We start from the raw sequence: 19,555 nt of genomic DNA on the forward strand, positions 1-19,555 counted from the left end.
AACTACCACGGCAGGTAATCTGGACGCAGGGTCATGTTTGCCTTCATTGCGTTTGATTGCGGACGTGTAGAGAAAGTCCGCTAAAGCCCCACCGATAGGCAATCCAAGCACCAAACCCAGCAACGGACCGATGCTTAGCAGGCCGACAGGTCGGGCAGTCCACAACATTGGCGGCTGAGCGTAAACAACTGCGACCACGACCGAGACGAGAACGGTCCAGCCGATCGTCAAGCCGAATATGAGTGTCGTTATGAGAACTTGCGGTGCGACGAGGAGCTGGACTGGCTGATACAGACTGGAAACACCAAGACTCCAGTTCATATCGACGTAAGCACCGGAAAATGATCTCAGCCGCCACTGTTCGCTGATTGAGGACTTTGACCTGGTTCGGTGGCCATTTTCTTCAATCTCTGTACACTTTGAGGTGGAATCGGACCGTTTTAGGTTGTCTTCGTTTTCTGTGGGCTCACTCTCCGTTTGGATCGCGTCGAGTCGTGTCTCCGGAAGCATCATGAGAGAGCCCAGAAGTGTGATGAAGATGAGGACTGATAGAATGCGGAAGTACCACCTCCAATCACCCACACCATCAGCCACAAGTCCGGCCACGATGGGTCCGAGACTCGAGCCCGCTGCCAGGAGGCCAACATAAACAACCATGGCACTCGCAAGTTGGTTTTCTGGGAAGGTTTCCGCAACAATGCTGGGACCCAGGGCCTCAACGAGACCACCCGCCAGTCCGCCAAGAATCCTCGAGGTTCGAAGAGAGTTGAATGTCGAAGCTTCCGCGCCCCACAAACAGAAGGCGAGGAAGAAGACAAGGGATATCAAGATCGTGTATCGTTTTCCGATGAGTGAGGCTGCTGGCAAAGCGAACAGGTTCTGCCATTACTGTAAGCTCCTGTCTTGAATCATAGCAGAGCTTCGACACGTACCGACAGACCAAGGGTAAGGAGAACATATGTCGAAAGTTGCGATGCTTCTGTTGAAGTGCAATGAAGCTCTTTGATAATGAGAGAGAACAGAGGAGGCGCTCCCGCAGCGAACGCGTTTCCAAGTAGGTTGTAGAAGCTGACATTCAGGAGGATCCAGATCCTCCACGACAATGGCCAGTCCTATGGATGGGTTCGAGTCAGTTTCAGCTTAAAGAGCAGTCAGTCTATTTGGGAATCACAAACCATCACAGAAGAACTCATTGTAAGGTGATGTTTCTAGTTGAATGCAATGAACAAAATCTCAGAGTGGCTTTCCAGAAATAAGTTACTCAAACTTCAAAAACAAAACAGTTGGTTCATGATCTCTGAGCTCACGACCGACATCATCGAGCTGTAATATTTCAACATAGTCGGACATCTTGTTCAACGTGCAGTTTGCAATGGGACACAAGTCATTGGGGTATCCTTCCCTGTCACTCGGGGAGATAAAATCTGGGGTAGTGGTCGGGGAGAAATACCAAAACCCGGATGTCACCCCGCATCCGCGCCGGCCCGTGCCCACACATCAAACCGGCAGCTCGTCATCGGGCTCGGGGCTTGGGGAACTGCGGAGACGTGGGGTCGTTATGCAGACCATCACAGCGTTTTGACCCTTTATACAACCGGTTGCTGTGTCTTAAGACCGGAGGAGTTCATTGCAACGTAGTTCCATCTTCATCAAAGGTCGACGAGTTTGTTTGCAGTTGATTGCGAGTCTCCCTGTAACCTGCCAATCATACTCGAAGCCTTACATCTACAAAGCCTTCTCCCCACAAACCGTAAACAATGACCGCATCTCAGAAACTCAGCGTAGGGTTCAACCAGTACTTTCTTCCAGAGGAAGATCTGAAATACCTACCGCCATACTTTCGTGACGTCCCGGAGACGCCCCAAGAGACGGAGTGCAAGACTTCAGGATTGTGGCCCTCATGGCTCAAAGGTACCTTCGTAAGGTACGTTGCCTAAATACTTCTCTGTTGTCATCTTTGCTGATCGTCATCTCAGAGTTGGCCCGGGGCGGTGGACGATTCCCCTTTCTGAAGACGGATCGAAGCCCAAGGCAGTGATTCAGCACTTTTTCGACGGACTGGCTATGCTACACAAATTCCGGATGCAGGACGGACTCGTTTTCTACACAAGCCGATACACTTCCGAAGGCGTTGTGAGGAGGGCAAAGAAGGATGGCTATCTTTCTGCGAGTGTCTTCGGCCTGAACCCAAACACGCCCCTAAAATACGCCCAAGATCCCTGCTCTGCACTTCTTGGTGCTCAGGTACGTGACGAATACTTGATGCTGCGGCCACTCACTAAATATTTACCAAGCAATCCTTATATCTTCCCCAAGGACACATAGGACCCGATGATATCAGTGTCAACGTAGTCCCTCGGCGTGGAATGCATCTTTCATCGGATGACAACCCCCTCTCTAAAGGACCAGCAGCGGCAAATCCAGCAACTGAAGAGGCATGTTGAAGTATTTCATGTTCTTCAAACTAATAACCTACTCTAACCTTACTGTAGGTCCTGGTTCAAACGGACTTCAATTTGCTTCAAGTGTGCGATGCACGCACACTCGAGCCGAAAAGAATGTTAACCTACGCTCAAATCGACCCTCAACTCTCTGGTTTTGGCATCTGTTCTCATCCACCGAAGGATCGTAAGCGCGGTCTAACTTTCAACTACCTGATAGACCCGGCTACGGGTGTTATGTCAGTATTTGCTTTGAACATTGCAGCAAATCCAGCCTCTCTCGTCTGGAAGACACCACTTCCATGCGAGCCATGTTACATACATTCCCTTGCGATGACTGATAAATACGTCATCTTTATCAGAAATGTGAGTTCTTTGTTTCACGATGATGTCCGACCGGTTTGTATACTAACCAATGATCTTAGCCCGTCCATATGGACGTCAGTGATACTACGAAACCGTTGGTGGACATGCTTCTGTTCGAGGAAGGGACTCCAACACAGTTCTTCGTTCTGAACAAGAGTGATGGCCAACAGTAAGCTATATAGCGCTCTTATGCATACGTTGAGAGTCTTCCTGTACGTTGTGACTAACAACGTCTAAGTATCGCAACCTACGCCCAAAAAGATGGGTTCATGTTCTTTCACTCTGTCAACGCCTACGATTACGTCGACTCTAGCACCGGCGCCGTGAACATTCACGTGGATCTCTGCAGCTATGGAGGGGACTATCCGCCGTATAGCGAATACAGCCTGAGCAACATCGTCGACCCAGCACGTCCGTTCCAGAACGGGACGCTCATCCGCTACGAGATGGCCGCTGTAGACCACGCTGATCTCTCCAAGATTGGTCGTGTGACAGTCGCAGCGTCAATTCCGGGAATGCCTTGTGAGCTTCCCCGGATTGGTAAAAGCGCTTCCATGGATCCTGCATATCGCTATGTTTACTGCACCGCCGGCAATGGCGGGCCCTCTCCGGGAACGTCAGTGCCCATCGGTCGACTTGGGAATGGGCTGAAGATTGTCCAAGCGGCGATGTTCAATAGCTTGGCCAAATCCGACTGGAAGACTGGGACGTTTAAGCGATGGCAACCTGAGAATGGTGAGAGTTGTCCTTGCGAACCCGTGTTCGTCCAGAGGTCGGACGCGGGGGATGAGGATGACGGTGTGGTCTTGACGATTGTCATCAACCGAGAGGGAAGTCACAGCATCCTCGTGGCCCTCGACGGCAAGACCTTTGAAGAGGTTGCGAGGGCGGACATGCCGCAAGTGTATGGGCTTGGCCCTCATGGGTCATTCATCGAAGGCGACTTTGGTGTGTAGGAAACGTGTTGGTTCTTCTTGATAATAGGGTTTGTTTTTCTTGTGAATACTACATCTTTAGCTGATTAGAGACCTCCGCAATGGGTTTATTTCACTTCAAATTACTCTGACTTGAACACCACTTCTCCATGAATCGCGCAGTGTGGCTCGATTGCAGCCACACAGATAATCCGGGGAAACGAGACTCCGCGACACACGTGAGGATTTGAAAGAGCGAGACCGCCATCTTCCAAGATTATTTGATTTCGAATTACGTTTTCTTTCGCTAATGTCAGCTGGTGCGGGGGTCAGGGCATCCTGACAAGGGCGTACTTGCGACGCCAAAGTCAACCGGAAGTGGGGCCCGACCGTGTACGGGAAGCGGTCCCGAGAGAGTGGGGCCCGGAGGTCTCGAGTCGCGCCCGGAGCTCCATCGTCTTCCGTGTACGTTGAGTATAGCCGAGATGCAATGAAAAAGTTCCCATGCCGCCCGCGCACCGAATGATTTCAAAACTCTCGTTAGCCCAATCATTTGAGTCATTACTTGATTCTTTCGACACACTTCCGGCTTTGAAAGGGGTGTTTTGGTGTATTTAAAGTAGGCTGTCACCCATCTCCTCCACGCTCCGGGCTTCTTCCATATTCATCTCAACTCCAGATCCATCATCGCCTCCTCATATCATTGAAAATGTCAGAGAAGACCGCACGGCTTCCATCATCTGCAGACACATTCAGGTGTGCTCACCCTATCTCATCCCTCTTCCTACCAATCTTTGGTCACGACTCGTGGCCAGGTGTACCCAAGATGGGTTTCAACATCAACATCAACCACCACTACACATCCAAAGTCTACACAACTCGATCCACAATCTCGGGGAACGTTTCCGTTTGTCCAGAGAGAGATATCAGCTTCCGCTGCGTTCAGATCGCCCTCATTGGCACCTATCATGCCCGAATCGACATGCTGCCCGTGCCGAGGATCATAGACAACGATTTTCTGACGTTGGACATGCCAATCAACGAAGAACTTTACCCATCGGATCGAATCTTCAGGGCCGGGAAGACCTATCAGATCCCATTTCACTTCACATTGCCCTACGCGCTGTCCAAAGACGCCTGCGACAAGCTCTCAGAGTCGGGGCACATCCAAGAACTCCACATGCGATTGCCTCCAACGATGGGACAATGGGAGAGAGATGACATGTCTCCTGTTATGGCCAGAGTCGAGTATAACGTCGTGGCTCGTCTACTTAAGAGAAACACATCGGAGCTCGGCCAAACAATCGAGGCCAGCCAGCCGATCAGGGTCATGCCCGAGTTTTCCGAGGATCCTCCACTAGGAATCACCGAGCAAGACACACGATACTCTCTCAGCAAGACTAGGTTCATCCGCAAGAGCCTCCTATCGACGCAGAAAGACCAAGTCACACTAACCACGGCACAGCCTGGAGCTGTCCATCTGAGCACACAGGGACAAGCCTTCGCCGACTCGCCTGCCACTGTCATGTTGCATCTTCACTACAAGTCTGCGTCATCATTTTCTTCTCCTCCAGAAGTCAACGTTACTCAGGTCAAACTCGAGACCATCACATGGTTCAGCGGTACTCCTATGAAGACATTGCCTGAGCTTGGCGAGGCAAGAGACTCTAGTGGAACGCGACATGAGCTGAAGTACGTCGCATCCGTCAAGCTCCCGCCTACACAGCTCCAAGACATCGCATGGCATCAAGAGAGCAACACAACCGGGAGGGATTCATCCGCATGGACTGCTGCTATTGGCGTTCCAATCCATCTACCCACCGCTCACAAGATGTTTCTTCCAACCTTTCACAATTGCTTCCTTGCTCGGACATATGTCCTGCATCTGTCCGTGGGCATTGCGGGCGCGAAGACGACCCTCTCGGTGCCGCTACAGGTGGCGACTGAAGCCATTGAGAACCAAACGCCGAAGTCAGTGGGCGATGAGCTGCCAAACTTCCATGCAGCAATGGCTTGGGGCTAGTTGTTGTCAGGGAGGTCGAATTTGAGGTCTTGTTTATTGTCTTCCGATGGGATATTGGTGTACGGTATAACGAATTATGATATTACGCAATGGGTTCTGCTTGTTCTTGTCTTGTTTTCCTTCACTCATTTGTTTCTTGAAACCCTCGACTAGTTTGACTCAAAGTTGATTCTCTCTTTCAAGTCATCTGGCATGATTATGTTCGTGAAGCTCAGCACAAGCAAGCTGGTTGGCGCATCAAGCAAAACGGGATGCAGGGATAGCCTGAATCACAAGAAGGGTAAGGTAAAGAACGCGAGTGTTGAACTGATTAAGATTTGACTGAATGCAGCAGAGCCGCAGGGGGTATTCGGAACTATCGCTGACGAAAGAATTAAGTACATAATATTCGTGAATCCGGAGTCATGTGATTGATATGGGCAGGTGACTGATCAGTTTTAAGGATACTGATTGAGTCTTTCCTTGGAGACGGGATCATCGCCATCATCATTCACCGCGCGATGCATCTGGAACGTGGTGCTCACAGATATCACCCCTGGATTATCTTCCGTCGGCGTCAGATGGCCTCGTCCGGAGCCACTCAACCGGCCGCCGCTCTCCTTGAACAACTCTTCATCCGAGTCGTTATCCCGGTTGCGCGTTCCGCCTACCACCGTGGTGGTGATTCGGCTTTGCTGCGTTCTGCGGGTACGGTCGATGCCGGCTGATGAGAGTTCGTAGTGTCCGTAGTTCGAGTTGGTTCCGACCTTGGAAGTATGACCGAGGAGGAGCGTCCGAAGCGCTGCGAAACATGTCGTCAGTACGATGATACGAGGTGTGAGGAACTGGAGTACACGAACCTGGGAGGGATGCGGCGATGATTGCGACAGCGGTCTCGATCATCGAAACAGTGCACGTCAGCATCGTCTCGTTGCGCTTCGAGTAGTAGGCTCGGATGACTGTCGCTGTTAGTATCTTTGACGTTTCGATCATGTGCAATGGAAGGACATACTGCTCGCAACGATGACGAAGAATCCGAGTGCGAAGATCGCGGCAACGCCGAGCTTTTGCTTCATCCTCATCTGGAGCTTGAGGACCATCGCAATGGGCAAGCTGATGGCTTCTGTGTGTTAGAAATAAAGAAACACAGCAACGTTCAGGGTGATTCATTCAACTTACTGACGACGTCAGATCCAATGTTGACTGCGATTGTTAGCCAAGCGCAAGTGTTGTTAAGTGAGGATATTCTTACGGAGAATAGTCAACCAGTAGTTGATCTCGCCATCCCGGGGATCGCACTGGTCTTGATGGTGTTAGCGCAATGGCACTCGAATGTATCATGCACTCGTTGACTCACAACTTGGATCTTGAGACCATCTCTTGTCGTGGGGGTAGCATTGGAAGATGATGTGGAAGAAGATCGTCGCCCAGGAAGCCAGCAAGAGCCCGATCGCGACGTTGTAGACAATCTGCAGCTTCGATGCCGGTGCGGCAATCTTCTTGTAGAAAAGTACGAGTGCGACTTTGATGGCCCAAAGGGACGTCACGTAGAGGATCGACCCAGGCACAATCATCTATGTATCGGGTCTCGTCAGTTGGGCCTGTGAGGTATCACTGTCATAGAAAGACTCACCTGCATAATTTGAACAAACTCTTCTCTGCTAGCCTTGGGAATCTCGGCCATGCCCAGATTCCACATGTGTTGCTGGATGATCAAGTCCCCAGTGAGACAACATGCTGACAGTATGAGGAGGCCATCTTCGATTCCCAAAGACTTGAACCTGCGGATGCGGATCCACAGCCTCAACACCAAGAAGATGACCGCAGCGACGGTACATATGTACCACGAAACCTAGAAGGGCAGTCAGCACCATCAACGAACGGCTCGCCGGACCTCGCCGTCTCGCCGAGCCCTGGAGGTCAGTTGAGACACAACACTTACAACTTGGCCGAGACCTTCCGCCGCCATCGAGACGAGTTAGACTGAACAAGCGGTGTCTTCTTTGCACATGGCGAGACACAAGAGGAAGAGGCTGTGGATCCCCCTCAGGTCTTATCAAATTGCTTGGTCGATCTGCGACCAGACAGCCGGGCCACGCGACTTTGAGCTGGATACCCCTAGTGTATTAGACTTGTTTTCAATCCAGTCTAGCGATGGTTCGAGAAGGCAGGGTTCGTGCATTGCATGCAGAACTGCAGATGTCAATTATGTAGGGATGTGGCACACTGCACCGCTAGTCCAGGAGTTTTAGTCTCGTCACCTCGTGGAAAACACTGCATGTGGTCACGTCTTCTCCGAGCATCTGGCGGTAGTTGGGGGTAGCTCCGGCCCTGTTCTTCGGGAACGGCAACAGTCGCGAGCATCTTGGCCTCTTTGGTTAGGACTGGCATTCGGGTCCGGAATTCGCAACAGCTAGACCCAGCGGTGCTAGTCGTCCGGACCCAATGATGGCCGAGTACGTGGAGTGACTTTATCAGGATTCTCGTGATGTTCAGTGTTAGTGCCAACAGTAGTGTAGGCAGTCGTTGGCCGGTCCCGCATCTTCCGACGCCGGGGCAGGGGACGCGACAGGGAACCGGCAGGGAATCGGCCTGCGTCGCGGCATTATTGATTCCCAAAGTCCCCCTCCGTGTGGAGAGTCTCTTTGCCAAGGACGCTGCTAGGGCTGGTTGAGACTGCCCCGGGGTGGCTGAGCCTGCATTTCTGCAACGTGGGAGCCGGCAAGGTCGATAAAGTGCCTTGCAGATGGGAATCAGGATCTGGCGATTTCTTCAACCTCGTAGACCTCGTGGCGCCGGGGACAAGGCCGAGACCTCCGGCAGTGGAGCCGGACAGGGCCGAGGAGCGTGGGTTCTGCTCCGACGCAAGCTGTGGTTGCACGCGGTTGATGAGACCGCCCAGCTCAACATTAAATGAGATTTCCGGAGAATGCACCCTTTCGTTCTCGATAGCGCGAAAAGAAGCCAAGAGAAGTTAAGGATTCCCCTCTATGGGCGGAGTTGACATGGATGCGTACCCCTGGTGTTCTGTGGCTCCCTCTCCACCCCGACGAACCATCGCCATCTGTCTGCCCACATCTGCGCTCGATGGGGATCTCATCTCATTCTGAGCAAAAAGGAGTGTCGGTCTTTGTTGATATGAATCAGCCATGAACGCCCTCGGCAGCTTGGACTGGTAGCTGCCCTTCACTCCTTTCCACAACCTCACCGATCGGCATCAACAGTGCATCATGGGACTTGTCAACGTCTTCACCACCGGTGCCAACCTGGTCCTGGCCGTGTCCGCCGTCTTGCCTCTCGCGGTGACCGGTGCATGCACTAACATCACGAGGCCCACAAGCGTCGTTCTTCCTCAAGGAAGAATCACGGGTTTCCGCGATGAATCTCACAACTCCGTCTTCCTCGGTATTCCCTTTGCCGCGACGACGGGTGGAGAGAACAGGTTTGTCGATCGCTGCAGGTTTTTTTCAATAGAGTTTGACTAACTCTTCGGAAGGTGGCGGGCACCTCAGGATGTCCCGACGTCGAGCTCAACATTTGACGCGACTTCCTACGGGCCGACATGTCCTCAGGCCATCTCCGGGACGACCTTCAGCCAACAGGGGGAGGACTGTCTGAACCTCAACATCTGGTCTCCTTCGACCGGAGAGGATCTGCCTGTGAGTACTGACTATGACGTATAACTATTGGAGATCTGATCTAATCGATCTCACCGCCAGGTCTTTGTATACATGTACGGCGGTGCTATGGTCACGGGATCCAACAGCAACCCTCAACTGCAAGGCAACAACTTTGCTCGCAATGGAGTCGTCTACGTCAACTTCAACACCCGCGAGAGCATCTTCGCCTCCCCGCACTCTGCGGAGTTGAAGGATGCCAATCCTGAAGAGTCCCAGAACTTCAGCATCCTGGACGTCGAGAAGGCCCTTGATTGGATCCACGAGAACATCCGGGGTAAGAAATCTGAGATCTCATTTTAGTGTCGATCAAGGTGACGTGAAGCTAACATCACACTAAGCATTCGGAGGAAACCCTGACCACATCGTCTTCGGTGGTCATTCCTCGGGTTCCGTCCAGGTCGACCACTACCTCTGGAACCACCCGGACACTTGGCTCAAGGGCGCCGTGCAGATGAGCGCCAACGCCGTCTCCGGCCCCGGCTACGCACCCATCAACGAGGCCCTTGATGCCGTCGCCACCGAGGTCGGATGCCCTGCTGGCGGCGACGGCCAGCTCGACTGCCTGCGCAAGGTCGACCTCTACGCGTTCCAGACCGCCAACTTCAACTCGACCTTCAACACCTGGTTCACTCCCATCATCGACAACCTCACGCGCCACTCCGACTACGCCTCCCGCTTCGCCGCCGGCAAGTACGCCTCCCACGTCCCCCTCCTGACCGGCACCTCAAACGGCGAGGGCACCATCTTCAGCATCGTCTACGGCGCCGAGAACACCAACTTCAGCTCTTGGATCAACACCTTCGACGCCGACAGCGCCCACATCGAGGACTCCGTCCTGATCGAGGCCTACAACGCCTCCGACTTCGAGACCGAGTCTCTGCGCAGCGGTGCCCAGTATGGCGATGCCCGCTTCAACTGCGCCGTCGACTACCTCCAAGACCTCCGCAGCGCTGCCCAGGATACCTGGGTCTACCGCTTCTTCGGCGCCTACGACAACGTCGTCGGCCCTCCCAACACGGCGCCCACGCACGGCACCGAGGTTCCCTTCTTCCACGGCGGCAACGAGTGCTTCTCTGCGCTTTCGGGCGTGACCGAAGAGCAGCAAGCGCTCGCTGACTCCATCCACCAGTGGTTTGTCGAGTGGATCAAGGACCCCGCGGCCGGGCCCGGATGGGACAAGGTTGCCCCCGAGTCCGGTCCCCTAGTGAAGCTGGGAGTTCCCGGCGACGAGCTGTCTTTGATCAAGGCCTCCACGGATGAGTTCAATGCTCGCTGCCAAGCTGTAAGTCAATTCAGTCCTCAGACTTTGCTGCATCACACGCTAACATGTCGACAGGTTTACAAGCCTGCTTACCCTAAATATCCCGTGATTCAGTCTGTTGCGGATTTGGTGAAGAAGTTGCTTCAATAAGTGGATAGACAGGTCATGTAATTTTCGCGATGGCTGGGGTTGAAAAAACCAATACCAAGTTATCTTGCAAGTGAAGTGTGGAAATACAACTTTCTTTCAACTATGATCTACTCGCGTGTGAAGTGACTTCTTGATCACTGTTTTCGTAGCTTCAAAACTGATCTATTGGTCTGGCAGAAATCTCCGGCCAGCACGCTTACGTTGTTTTGATCAATTGGGTTTAATCATGATAAATCAGAACCAAGTACTTGATCCTAGTAAGCTGTGCGTTCGGCAGTGTTCAGGTCCTTCGGAATTTCTATACGGATCCATACATGAATTGAAGCATCGCACCAACGAGTGAGCACTGTGCCAGCCAACATCAATGGGGACAAGAAGTCAGAAGAAGCCAATCAATCGCCGGAACTCATGGGTAAGGGGAACATGGGTAGCTGACCCGGATTTCTGCCGAACGTTTTGTTCGAAGTTCGACCGTCCCCGCGCCTTTTTGACCCCAAATTTCCTCCCCAACTCTCACTTTCTCACCAGCATACAGCTGTCTGCTCAAGCACCGTGCCAAGTGGCATTCTCGCACTTATACGCAGATATGACTTCTATAAAACGCAGCAGATGGATTTTGCTACGCCATCAACACACGAAATGCATTATCACTATTCCCACGAAGAGCTTGGCTCTTACTGTTCTTTGTGTTTTGCGCTTGCGGGACTTTTAACTTGTGATTCATGGCAACGATACATGCTGCCTGCTCCTTGACCTTGGCGACTTACAGCAACAGCATATCCGTCATCATCTAGTGTTTTTATGCTACATTATGGAGCCTAAGTTCAAGCAAGAGATTCAGCAGGTTGGTCATCCCGTTTACTACTTATTAGTCCGTTTCTTCTTTCACCCACGAACGTGGAAGTCTCTTGCTCTCTCTTCACACGCCTGGACGGAATCACATAGCAAAGGATACTTGCAGGTCTCATCTGCTTACAACCGCGGACCTTCCAGATGATGTACATCGCAGGAGAGACACAAGATGTTTCAGTTGAGACCCTCAAGGTCATCGAGGACATCATCCGCGACCAAGTCGTTCACATGGTACTTCCTCCAAGCTCACCCTCCCTCCTTACCCCCTATGTAACAAGCCCATGGCGTAGTTGAAGACGGCAAACGACCTGGCTAGCCGCCGCGGCTCCCGCGTCTTCTCTAACAACGACCTCATCTTCCAGTTCCGCCACGACATCGCCCGCGTCGAACGCCTCCGCATCTTCCTCACCTGGAAGGCGATCCGCAAGACGGTCAAGGACTCGGACGACAAGGAAGGCGGCCTCCTCGACGACGCAGACATGGAAGAGGGCGGCGGCGGCGGCCCAGCCTACGACGCACCCGCCGCCGCCGCCGTCAAGGCCAGGTTCCCCACCATCACTCTGCCCTGGGACGTCTCGTCCTACTTCTCCGAGCAGGTGCCCGAGACGCAGGAGGACATGGCCGACGTCGTCAGCAGCGAGGCCGCGCTGGAGAAGCTGCGCCGCAACGACGAGAGGACGAGGGACATGAGCGTCGCCGAGTACGCGACCTGGTCCGAGTACCGGCACGCCTCGCTGACCTACCGCAAGGCGAAGAGGTTCCGGGAGTGGTGCGGGCTGGGTGTCGTCGCGGAGAACAGGCCGAACGACGACGTGATGGACATCTTGGGCTTCTTGACCTCGGAGATGGTGCAGAACCTGACGGCGGGGGCCTTGAAGGTGCAGATGCGGGAGCTGGCGCTGGTCGAGGGGTCTGGGAAAGAGACGGTGGAGAATGGGCACGGGGGTCTGTTTGCCGAGCCTGAGGGGGTGAGGAGGCCGGTTGATGTGAAGCATGTGAGGATTGCTTTTCAGCAGCTGCAAGGGCGGCCTAAGAAGAATAGGGCGTTGTTGAATGGGACGAAAACCCCATGGTCGTCGGAGCTGAAGCTGGTGGGTGTTGTTGGCTGTCTTCTCGTCAAGAGGTACGCGCTAATAAGGCTGATAGCTTTGACTGATGAATGGAAGGAGCATGATGGCTTCAACCTTCCAGAGTTGGAGATGCTTGGCAGAACTGCGGTCCAGATGTTTTCGGATAGCAGACATATGCGTCTTTGCCATGACAATGCTGCTATTGGCAACATAGACTTAATCTTCTCTGGTCTCACTCGAAGTCTTTGGTCGTCAAGCTGAAAACCTGCCTTCGTCTACTACGATGACTGAACTAAGTGTATGCAAAAGGTTCATAACATCAAGCCACGCTTCACTTACACTTTTTCATGGAGATGCGATCCTTCCTGTTTTCGTTGTTCGCCGAAATCTAAAGAATAACAACCGCGCTGGTTCTGCTCAGTTATGGATCTTGTCGGCATATACCGAGACCTGGACGAGACCTGTGTTACTTCCACATTCCAGCCATCTTCTGGCTGTGAGAGCTTCCAGCCTTTCTAGAACCGAGGGAGGCCATATCAGGCACATAAGCTGCCGTTGTCTACTCCAAAATCACGACGAGAACGGCACAGCCCGTTAGCCATGTCTGTTTGTCGCGATGCCAAGCTGAACAATGCCAAGAAACAGTTTTGAAACCACAGCCCCGGGACATCTTTGATCGCCACAGATTGAAGCTGTTCTCGACCTAGCCTGGAAGCCTCAGCCCCAGCTACCACTGCGCCTTGGAATTTTCCTCTCCGGTAATTCTAGACCCCGCACGTTCACTAGCGTAATCCGGGGAATTCGAAGTCTTTGTGAGAGATCTCAGCTTCCTCCATTGCACTAAGAAAACAAGCTTAGTTGATCGGAAGCCTCCAAAGCCACAGAGATGCTTATCCATACTGCCAACGAGAAAGACGGTCTAGATGGTCCGGATTAGGATTATGAGAGGGGATTCACGATGTCAACTTTGAGTATTTTAACCTCATGAATTTCCAGTTAACGAGATCTTGTCTTCCCAACTCACTCACCATCTCCAGCTTACAACAGCACCATCCAGCACCCAACCACTCAACACTCAACATGCTTTCTCAGTCTTTCAAGACCATCGGCCTGGCCCTCCTCGGCCTGAGCACCATCTCGACGGCCGCCTCCATCCCGAAGACCGAGGTCGCCGTCCGGGACACGCGCACGGAACTCGCAGAGCGCAACGGCGCCAGCCGCCCCTTCTACGCCATCGCCCACCGGGTCATCGTGACGGCCGGCATCGACGCGGCCCTCAAGCACGGGGCCAACGCCATCGAGATGGACTTCACGGCGTGGTGGACGGGCAAGAACTCGCCCAACTGGTGGGCGGACCACGACGGCACGGCGACGAGCTACGGCGACATGGCGGAGGTGATGTTCAAGTACCTCGCCGCCAAGCGCCAGGGCGGCGCCAACCTCATCTTCGTCTGGCTCGACATCAAGAACCCCAACTCGTGCGACCCGGCCGACAAGAAGTGGTACAAGTGCTCCGTCCACTACCTGCAGGACATGGCGCGGCAGTACCTGCTCCCGGCCGGCATCCACGTCGTGTACGGGACCAACAGCGACAGCGACATCAACAAGGGCGCGTACGACAAGCTCGTCTCGCGCGGGGCGCTGCACGCGGGCGAGGCGATCGACATCGACGGCGACGCGGACGGCGTCGCGGCGCTGTTCCGCAAGTACGGCGACAAGAACCACACGCCCGTGTCCCAGCGCGTCATGTCCCGCGGGCTCTTCGCGTGGACGCTGAAGCCGCAGACGATCCTGGACCAGTTGAAGAAGGCCAAGGCGTCGAACCTGTACGGCCGCGTGTTCGGGTGGACGGCGGTCAACTACGACAACGACTACGACATGATCAAGAGCTTGATCACTAACAAGATTGACGGCTTGATCTACGGTGGCATCCTGATGTACCAGGACGGGCCCATGTCCAAGGCGCCTATCGACCGCATCAAGAAGGTCATTTCTGAGAACCACGAGGTTCACCTTGCGACGGCCAACGAGTACCCTTGGTAGTGGTGGTGTGGTTGTCTGCGATTCATTGTAGTAGAGGAAGGGGTAATGACGAGTCGGCCCTTCCTTCAGTCAGTTCATCAATTGAATTGTTAATTCTATGCCATACGCTGATGCGATTGGAATGTTGAAGTCAACCATGAACCTCAAGTGAAGAAGATTGAATGGGCTGGTGACTTGAGAGCCAGCTGTCAGCTAACAACAATAATGGACGGGTGAGATGCACAGACGCATCTGTTTGTTGTAAGTAACGGCGCCTTAAATCTGCTAAGAGAATTTCAAAAGTATTGATATAAAAAAAACGATAGTACAGGTCTGTCGCAGTCATTCGAGCTTGATGTAGATAGAGTGAGTGCGTGGTCAAAAAGCAAAAAGAAGTCCGTCAAGGACAGGATTCGAACCTGCGCGACCGAAGCCACTGCCTGACTGAGATCAGAGAACTGATAGCAGGGCAGCCCATTAACCACTCTGGCACCTTGACCAATCACGGTTGGCAGTCGTTTGCTCAATCATGACCATTAAGGTAGTCAGCGGGGTCCGAATCTTGCTGTTCTCTTCCCACGCTCCGAACGTGTGATTCTTCCTGTCGGCCAAAAAATTCATTTTGTCAATCGGAATAATTCGATCTTTTTCTTTTGTATATTGAGGCAAGAGAAACTCCTGTTTGCTGCTGGTGGTTCTGTCGTGGCCGTTTGTATTGTAAGCTTGACGGCCAGGAAGGCAGCCGCATTCATCCTGATGGCAAGCATTGAACCTGATGATTCAAAGAAAAAACCTTCTCCCTTGTCCATGACCTTCAATAGTTGGTACTGCGCTCTCCCTTACCAGGCATTCTAATTTGCAATGTATTTCCTTCGGTTGACAGTCTCAAAATCTCGGGAAGCGGACAGAGGTACTAGTGGAGACAATGCCGGAACCCCGCCAAAACACCACACTGCGTCGGCAGCACCTCCCTCAGCTATCGGGAGCTCGACCCCGCGACGTCACATGACGATGACGTGAAGGTCTTAAAAGGCATCGACGACACAATCTCTCCCAATTGACACTCGCAACTTCTGAGCAGACCAGAAATTGATCAAATCCTTCATACGACCACTTTTATAACGCAAAGTCATCATCAAACCGTCACCGCCCACCGTCACCACCACCCGGAAGCCGGCATCCGACGTACAGGAAGCAATCACGATGGCCACGGCACAGAAGCTTAACCTCCCCGACAGACGAGTGCTGTCGTATCACCTGTCCAGCGAGGGCTCGGAGCCGGTCGTGCTGCTCGCCAACTCTCTGTCGGCGCCATTCGCGGCCTGGGACCACGTCGTCAAGTTCCTCACCGAGAACGGATTCCGCACGCTTCGCTTTGACCAGCCGGGCCACGGCCAGTCGTCAGCGCCCAAGAACCTCGACACGGAGTTTGAGTCGATAGCCGACGACGTGCACCACCTGCTGCAGTCCCTCAAGATCACGAAGCTCTACGCGTGGATCGGCGTCTCGATGGGCGCGGCGACGAGCTTCTACTTTGTGAACAAGTACCCCGGCGTCGTGCACAAGGTGGCCATTTGCGACACCATTTCTTCGTCGCCCAAGAAGGCCGGGGTGGAGGACGCATTTGGGCCGCGGGCCAAGGCGGCGCGGGAGGCTGGCAACATGCAGGAACAGGTCGAGGGCACGATGGAGCGCTGGTTCGGGGCGGACTGGGTCAAGGCTAACCCCGAAGAGGCGGCGCGGGTGCGCGCCATCATGAACCAGACGACGGTGGAGGGGTTCGCGACGTGCATCCACGCGCTGCAGAGCGACAAGTTCGACATCCGGCCGCTGTTCGAGAAGGTCGGGGCCTGCGTCGACGAGGCGCTGCTGATTGTGGGAGAGAAGGACGCCAACCTGCCGCAGGCCATGGGCGAGATGCGGGAGAAGGTCGAGCAGGGCTTCAAGGCGGCGGGCAAGAACCTGAAGATTGAGCTGAAGGTGATCAAGAACGCGGGTCACGTTTGCTTCATTGACGGGTTTGAGCAGTTCAAGGAGGTCATCCTCGCCTACCTGAAGGATTGATTGATTGCATAGATACTGGTCCTAGAGGTAATATGGACTGCAATCAGCTTCCGTTCCCAGCCTTTTGAGGCTTTGGTGGATGAAATAGCACAGCTATTAGCATAAATGCAAATGCCACCAAAAGAATGTCAACAAAGGACTGTAATTGGTATGTCGGTGAGGAAGCCAATCGGGATGATCCCAGTATTCTGCCACCTCCTACCGCTTCTCACCGAGGCTCGCCGAAATCCCCTTTCGGACTAGCGTCACCAACCTCTTTTTCCCGCAGATTTTCCCCAGCCGTCAGTGGAGGTCCCGGTCGCAGGCGCTGGTCAAAGGTCACAGTCACTGCTGCTGCTCATTTGCTCCCACAGCAACCGCCCGACAACCATCATCATCCACTTTCTATCCTCCATTCTCCATCCTCCCACCGCACCACACGCATTTCGCTCACACACAAACCCCATCCGTGCGGACGACAAAGAAGCGAACCAAGAATGCGATAGGACTCTTTGCTCTCTTCTCCCCCTTTCCCCCGCCACCTTTCATCTCCTATCGTCGCGTCTGGCCCTCTTCATATCTACTCCAACATCATCCGCCGGTCGCTCCATCAATCCTCTCCGCCTTGTTTCCATCGCTGACGTGGTGTTGCGCTCAACGCGACGCTTCTCCGCACCCGACCACGCCAACGTTGGAACTCGCAATTCGATACCACAGAGTCGCAGCTTTACCTACGTACTGTCCATACAATCGCGGTATTCTTAACGTCCACTCAACGTCCACGACTTCACCGCTCCTCTCATTCGTCGCCCGCTGTGTCACGATCCAGTATGGCTTCCGACGCTGCTGCCCAGCTGCCCAACGGCACCCCGACCGACGCCAGGTCCGTCGCCGATGAACCCACGACGCCCCAGGAAAGCCATGTTCTGGCATTGAACTCGTCACAAGTCACCCTGCCGTCGACTGAAGTCCCCGCGTCTCCGATCGATCCCAATCAATCATTCAAGACCGAAGTCAACGACGACCGCATGAGCTCTTCCGCCGTCATTCCCTCTTCTTTGACCCCGCCTCCCTCGTCCCAGGTCATCGCACACGCCGCAAACGCAGCTATGCAACCTACATATGGCGGCTCCCAGCGCTCTGCACTCTTCTCGCCGCCTGCCACGGGCCTTAACACGACGATTCGCCGAGACGGCGGGCTCGGTTCAGAATACGCTCCGCCAGCCCCTTCTCAGGTCGTCGAGGCCACCGCCGACGAGCTGCGAGCCATGATGCAGACGTGCATCGCAGAGCACGCCAAGCTGAAGATGGAGGCTGCACACCACAAGCTACAGTACAACTTGCTCAGCATTCAGGCCGACGAGGATGCGAAGCGAGCTGCCGTCGAGCACGAAATGACCCGCCGCGAGATCGAAGCCCTTAGGACCGCCGAGTACTCGAGGCAGGCTGTTCGCGAGCTGAGCGCAGCATCGGAATCGGCGCAGATGAAGTATCTCCAGATGAAGATGTGGTACGAGGAGGCCGTCGACGAGAACGAGGCCTTGGCGAAGCGGGTTAAATTGGCCAAGAAGGTCATCTCACAAAAAGAGGAGGATATCGCGAGTTTGACGGAGGAGCGGGACATGCTGCTTAACCGCATCCGGGAAAATCGGGAACACTTTCACATGCTATGCAGCCCGGGCGGCATCTTTCACGGCGCCCTGACGCCCAAACAGCAGCCGCTGCACCAGACCTCCGTCTCAACTCCCCAGCAGGCTCACCGAGCCACCCCAAAGCAGACACCGCGATCTGCACACCGCGATACACGCATCGATCGGGACCACGGCCCTGAGCCCATCGCGGCTCTTCTGCAGGCCCTCAGCCAGGACAACAACAGCGCGCCGTCGACACCGACGACGGCGGTCAGACCCGCGCCCCGCATGCCTCCCAAGCACACTCGAAACGCGCAGTCGTTGTCGTCTCTGCCGACGACGCCGCTCTCCCGCCCTACCCGTCACGAGCAGTCTGGTCTGCTGCCGTCTGTGAACCTGGTTCCCCAGAGCGAGCCTCGGCACAGGTACAGCACCCAAGTCATCCCGGGCACGCCGCCGCCCGCTGCACGAGAGTCTACCCGCAAGAGCCGCGAGAGCACGATTTCAGCTGACGACAACGAGGAGCTGGCTCGCCAGGCCCTCGAGTCGGTCGCAAAATCGGCGTCGTTCCTGTCACAAATGTCGCGTGGTGAGTCACGAGGGTCTCGCCGGCCTCTTCCGGGCGGCGACGGGGACGAGGATGTGTATGAGAGCCAAGCCAGCCAGGCAGCCTCGGAGATGCTGCGTCGCGACCCCCGCGAGAGTTTCGAGGTGGCTTCTTCGGCGGGCTCACGCGACGGCACTCCCGCCCCGGCGGAGAAGAGCGCTAGACTCCAGGCGAAGCTTTTCCCCGGCATCACCAAGGGTCACACGACATCAGATAAGCGCAAGTTTAGCGGGGGTGCGTCTACGGCGCAAGAGGCGCTCTCTACTCTTGCCAGCCAGTCGAAACGGATGCGCATGAGCGGTTCCGTTGAGGAGAATCCCTCCAAAGTCGGACTCGGGATTCAGTACAGCTACAGCTAAGGGGGCTACCGCGGCTCGTGTCTGAGATCTCGGGCTGTCTGTCGCCATCCATCATCTGTTTCTCCCTCCCGCGTCTGTCCGTCACCGCGGGAAAGGCAAAGGCGCGGGCGCGGATGGTTCATCCGGTGGCTGGGAAAAGACGCTTGAAGATGGGGCG

At 54.4% G+C, this 19,555-nt stretch overlaps 7 protein-coding genes across 7 annotated transcripts; 6 read left to right on the top strand and 1 right to left on the bottom strand.

The window, feature by feature from the left end:
• Window positions 1–1,757: 1,757 nt before the first annotated feature.
• On the top strand, window positions 1,758–3,763 carry CkaCkLH20_02278 (putative lignostilbene- -dioxygenase protein; the record flags this gene model as incomplete). The annotated part of the gene is made up of 5 exons (XM_038884997.1): window positions 1,758–1,924; window positions 1,977–2,244; window positions 2,493–2,807; window positions 2,867–2,976; window positions 3,046–3,763. The coding sequence occupies 5 exons, from the start codon at window positions 1,758–1,760 to the stop codon at window positions 3,761–3,763; spliced, it is 1,578 nt and encodes a 525-aa protein (XP_038749785.1).
• A 667-nt stretch (window positions 3,764–4,430) lies between these two features.
• Window positions 4,431–5,744, top strand: CkaCkLH20_02279 (arrestin domain-containing protein; the record flags this gene model as incomplete). Its single annotated transcript, XM_038884998.1, has 1 exon — window positions 4,431–5,744. The coding sequence occupies one exon, from the start codon at window positions 4,431–4,433 to the stop codon at window positions 5,742–5,744; it is 1,314 nt and encodes a 437-aa protein (XP_038749786.1).
• Window positions 5,745–6,181: 437 nt separating this feature from the next.
• CkaCkLH20_02280 (uncharacterized protein) lies at window positions 6,182–7,422 on the bottom strand (the record flags this gene model as incomplete). The annotated part of the gene is made up of 7 exons (XM_038884999.1): window positions 6,182–6,525; window positions 6,584–6,682; window positions 6,736–6,846; window positions 6,903–6,926; window positions 6,976–7,026; window positions 7,081–7,297; window positions 7,357–7,422. The coding sequence occupies 7 exons, from the start codon at window positions 7,420–7,422 to the stop codon at window positions 6,182–6,184; spliced, it is 912 nt and encodes a 303-aa protein (XP_038749787.1).
• A 1,531-nt stretch (window positions 7,423–8,953) lies between these two features.
• CkaCkLH20_02281 (acetylcholinesterase precursor) lies at window positions 8,954–10,814 on the top strand (the record flags this gene model as incomplete). The annotated part of the gene is made up of 5 exons (XM_038885000.1): window positions 8,954–9,165; window positions 9,220–9,382; window positions 9,443–9,677; window positions 9,742–10,685; window positions 10,740–10,814. 5 exons carry the CDS (start codon window positions 8,954–8,956, stop codon window positions 10,812–10,814), a joined length of 1,629 nt encoding a protein of 542 aa, XP_038749788.1.
• Window positions 10,815–11,807: 993 nt separating this feature from the next.
• Window positions 11,808–14,779, top strand: CkaCkLH20_02282 (spt3; the record flags this gene model as incomplete). Its single annotated transcript, XM_038885001.1, has 3 exons — window positions 11,808–11,897; window positions 11,957–12,789; window positions 13,774–14,779. 3 exons carry the CDS (start codon window positions 11,808–11,810, stop codon window positions 14,777–14,779), a joined length of 1,929 nt encoding a protein of 642 aa, XP_038749789.1.
• A 1,182-nt stretch (window positions 14,780–15,961) lies between these two features.
• On the top strand, window positions 15,962–16,822 carry CkaCkLH20_02283 (saga-like transcriptional regulatory complex subunit spt3; the record flags this gene model as incomplete). The annotated part of the gene is made up of 1 exon (XM_038885002.1): window positions 15,962–16,822. The coding sequence occupies one exon, from the start codon at window positions 15,962–15,964 to the stop codon at window positions 16,820–16,822; it is 861 nt and encodes a 286-aa protein (XP_038749790.1).
• Window positions 16,823–17,631: 809 nt separating this feature from the next.
• Window positions 17,632–19,398, top strand: CkaCkLH20_02284 (uncharacterized protein; the record flags this gene model as incomplete). Its single annotated transcript, XM_038885003.1, has 1 exon — window positions 17,632–19,398. The coding sequence occupies one exon, from the start codon at window positions 17,632–17,634 to the stop codon at window positions 19,396–19,398; it is 1,767 nt and encodes a 588-aa protein (XP_038749791.1).
• Between the last annotated feature and the right edge of the window lie 157 nt (window positions 19,399–19,555).

The sequence above is a fragment of the Colletotrichum karsti genome (assembly GCF_011947395.1).
Source record: "Colletotrichum karsti strain CkLH20 chromosome Unknown Scaffold5, whole genome shotgun sequence".
Taxonomy (NCBI): Eukaryota; Fungi; Ascomycota; class Sordariomycetes; order Glomerellales; family Glomerellaceae; genus Colletotrichum; species Colletotrichum karsti.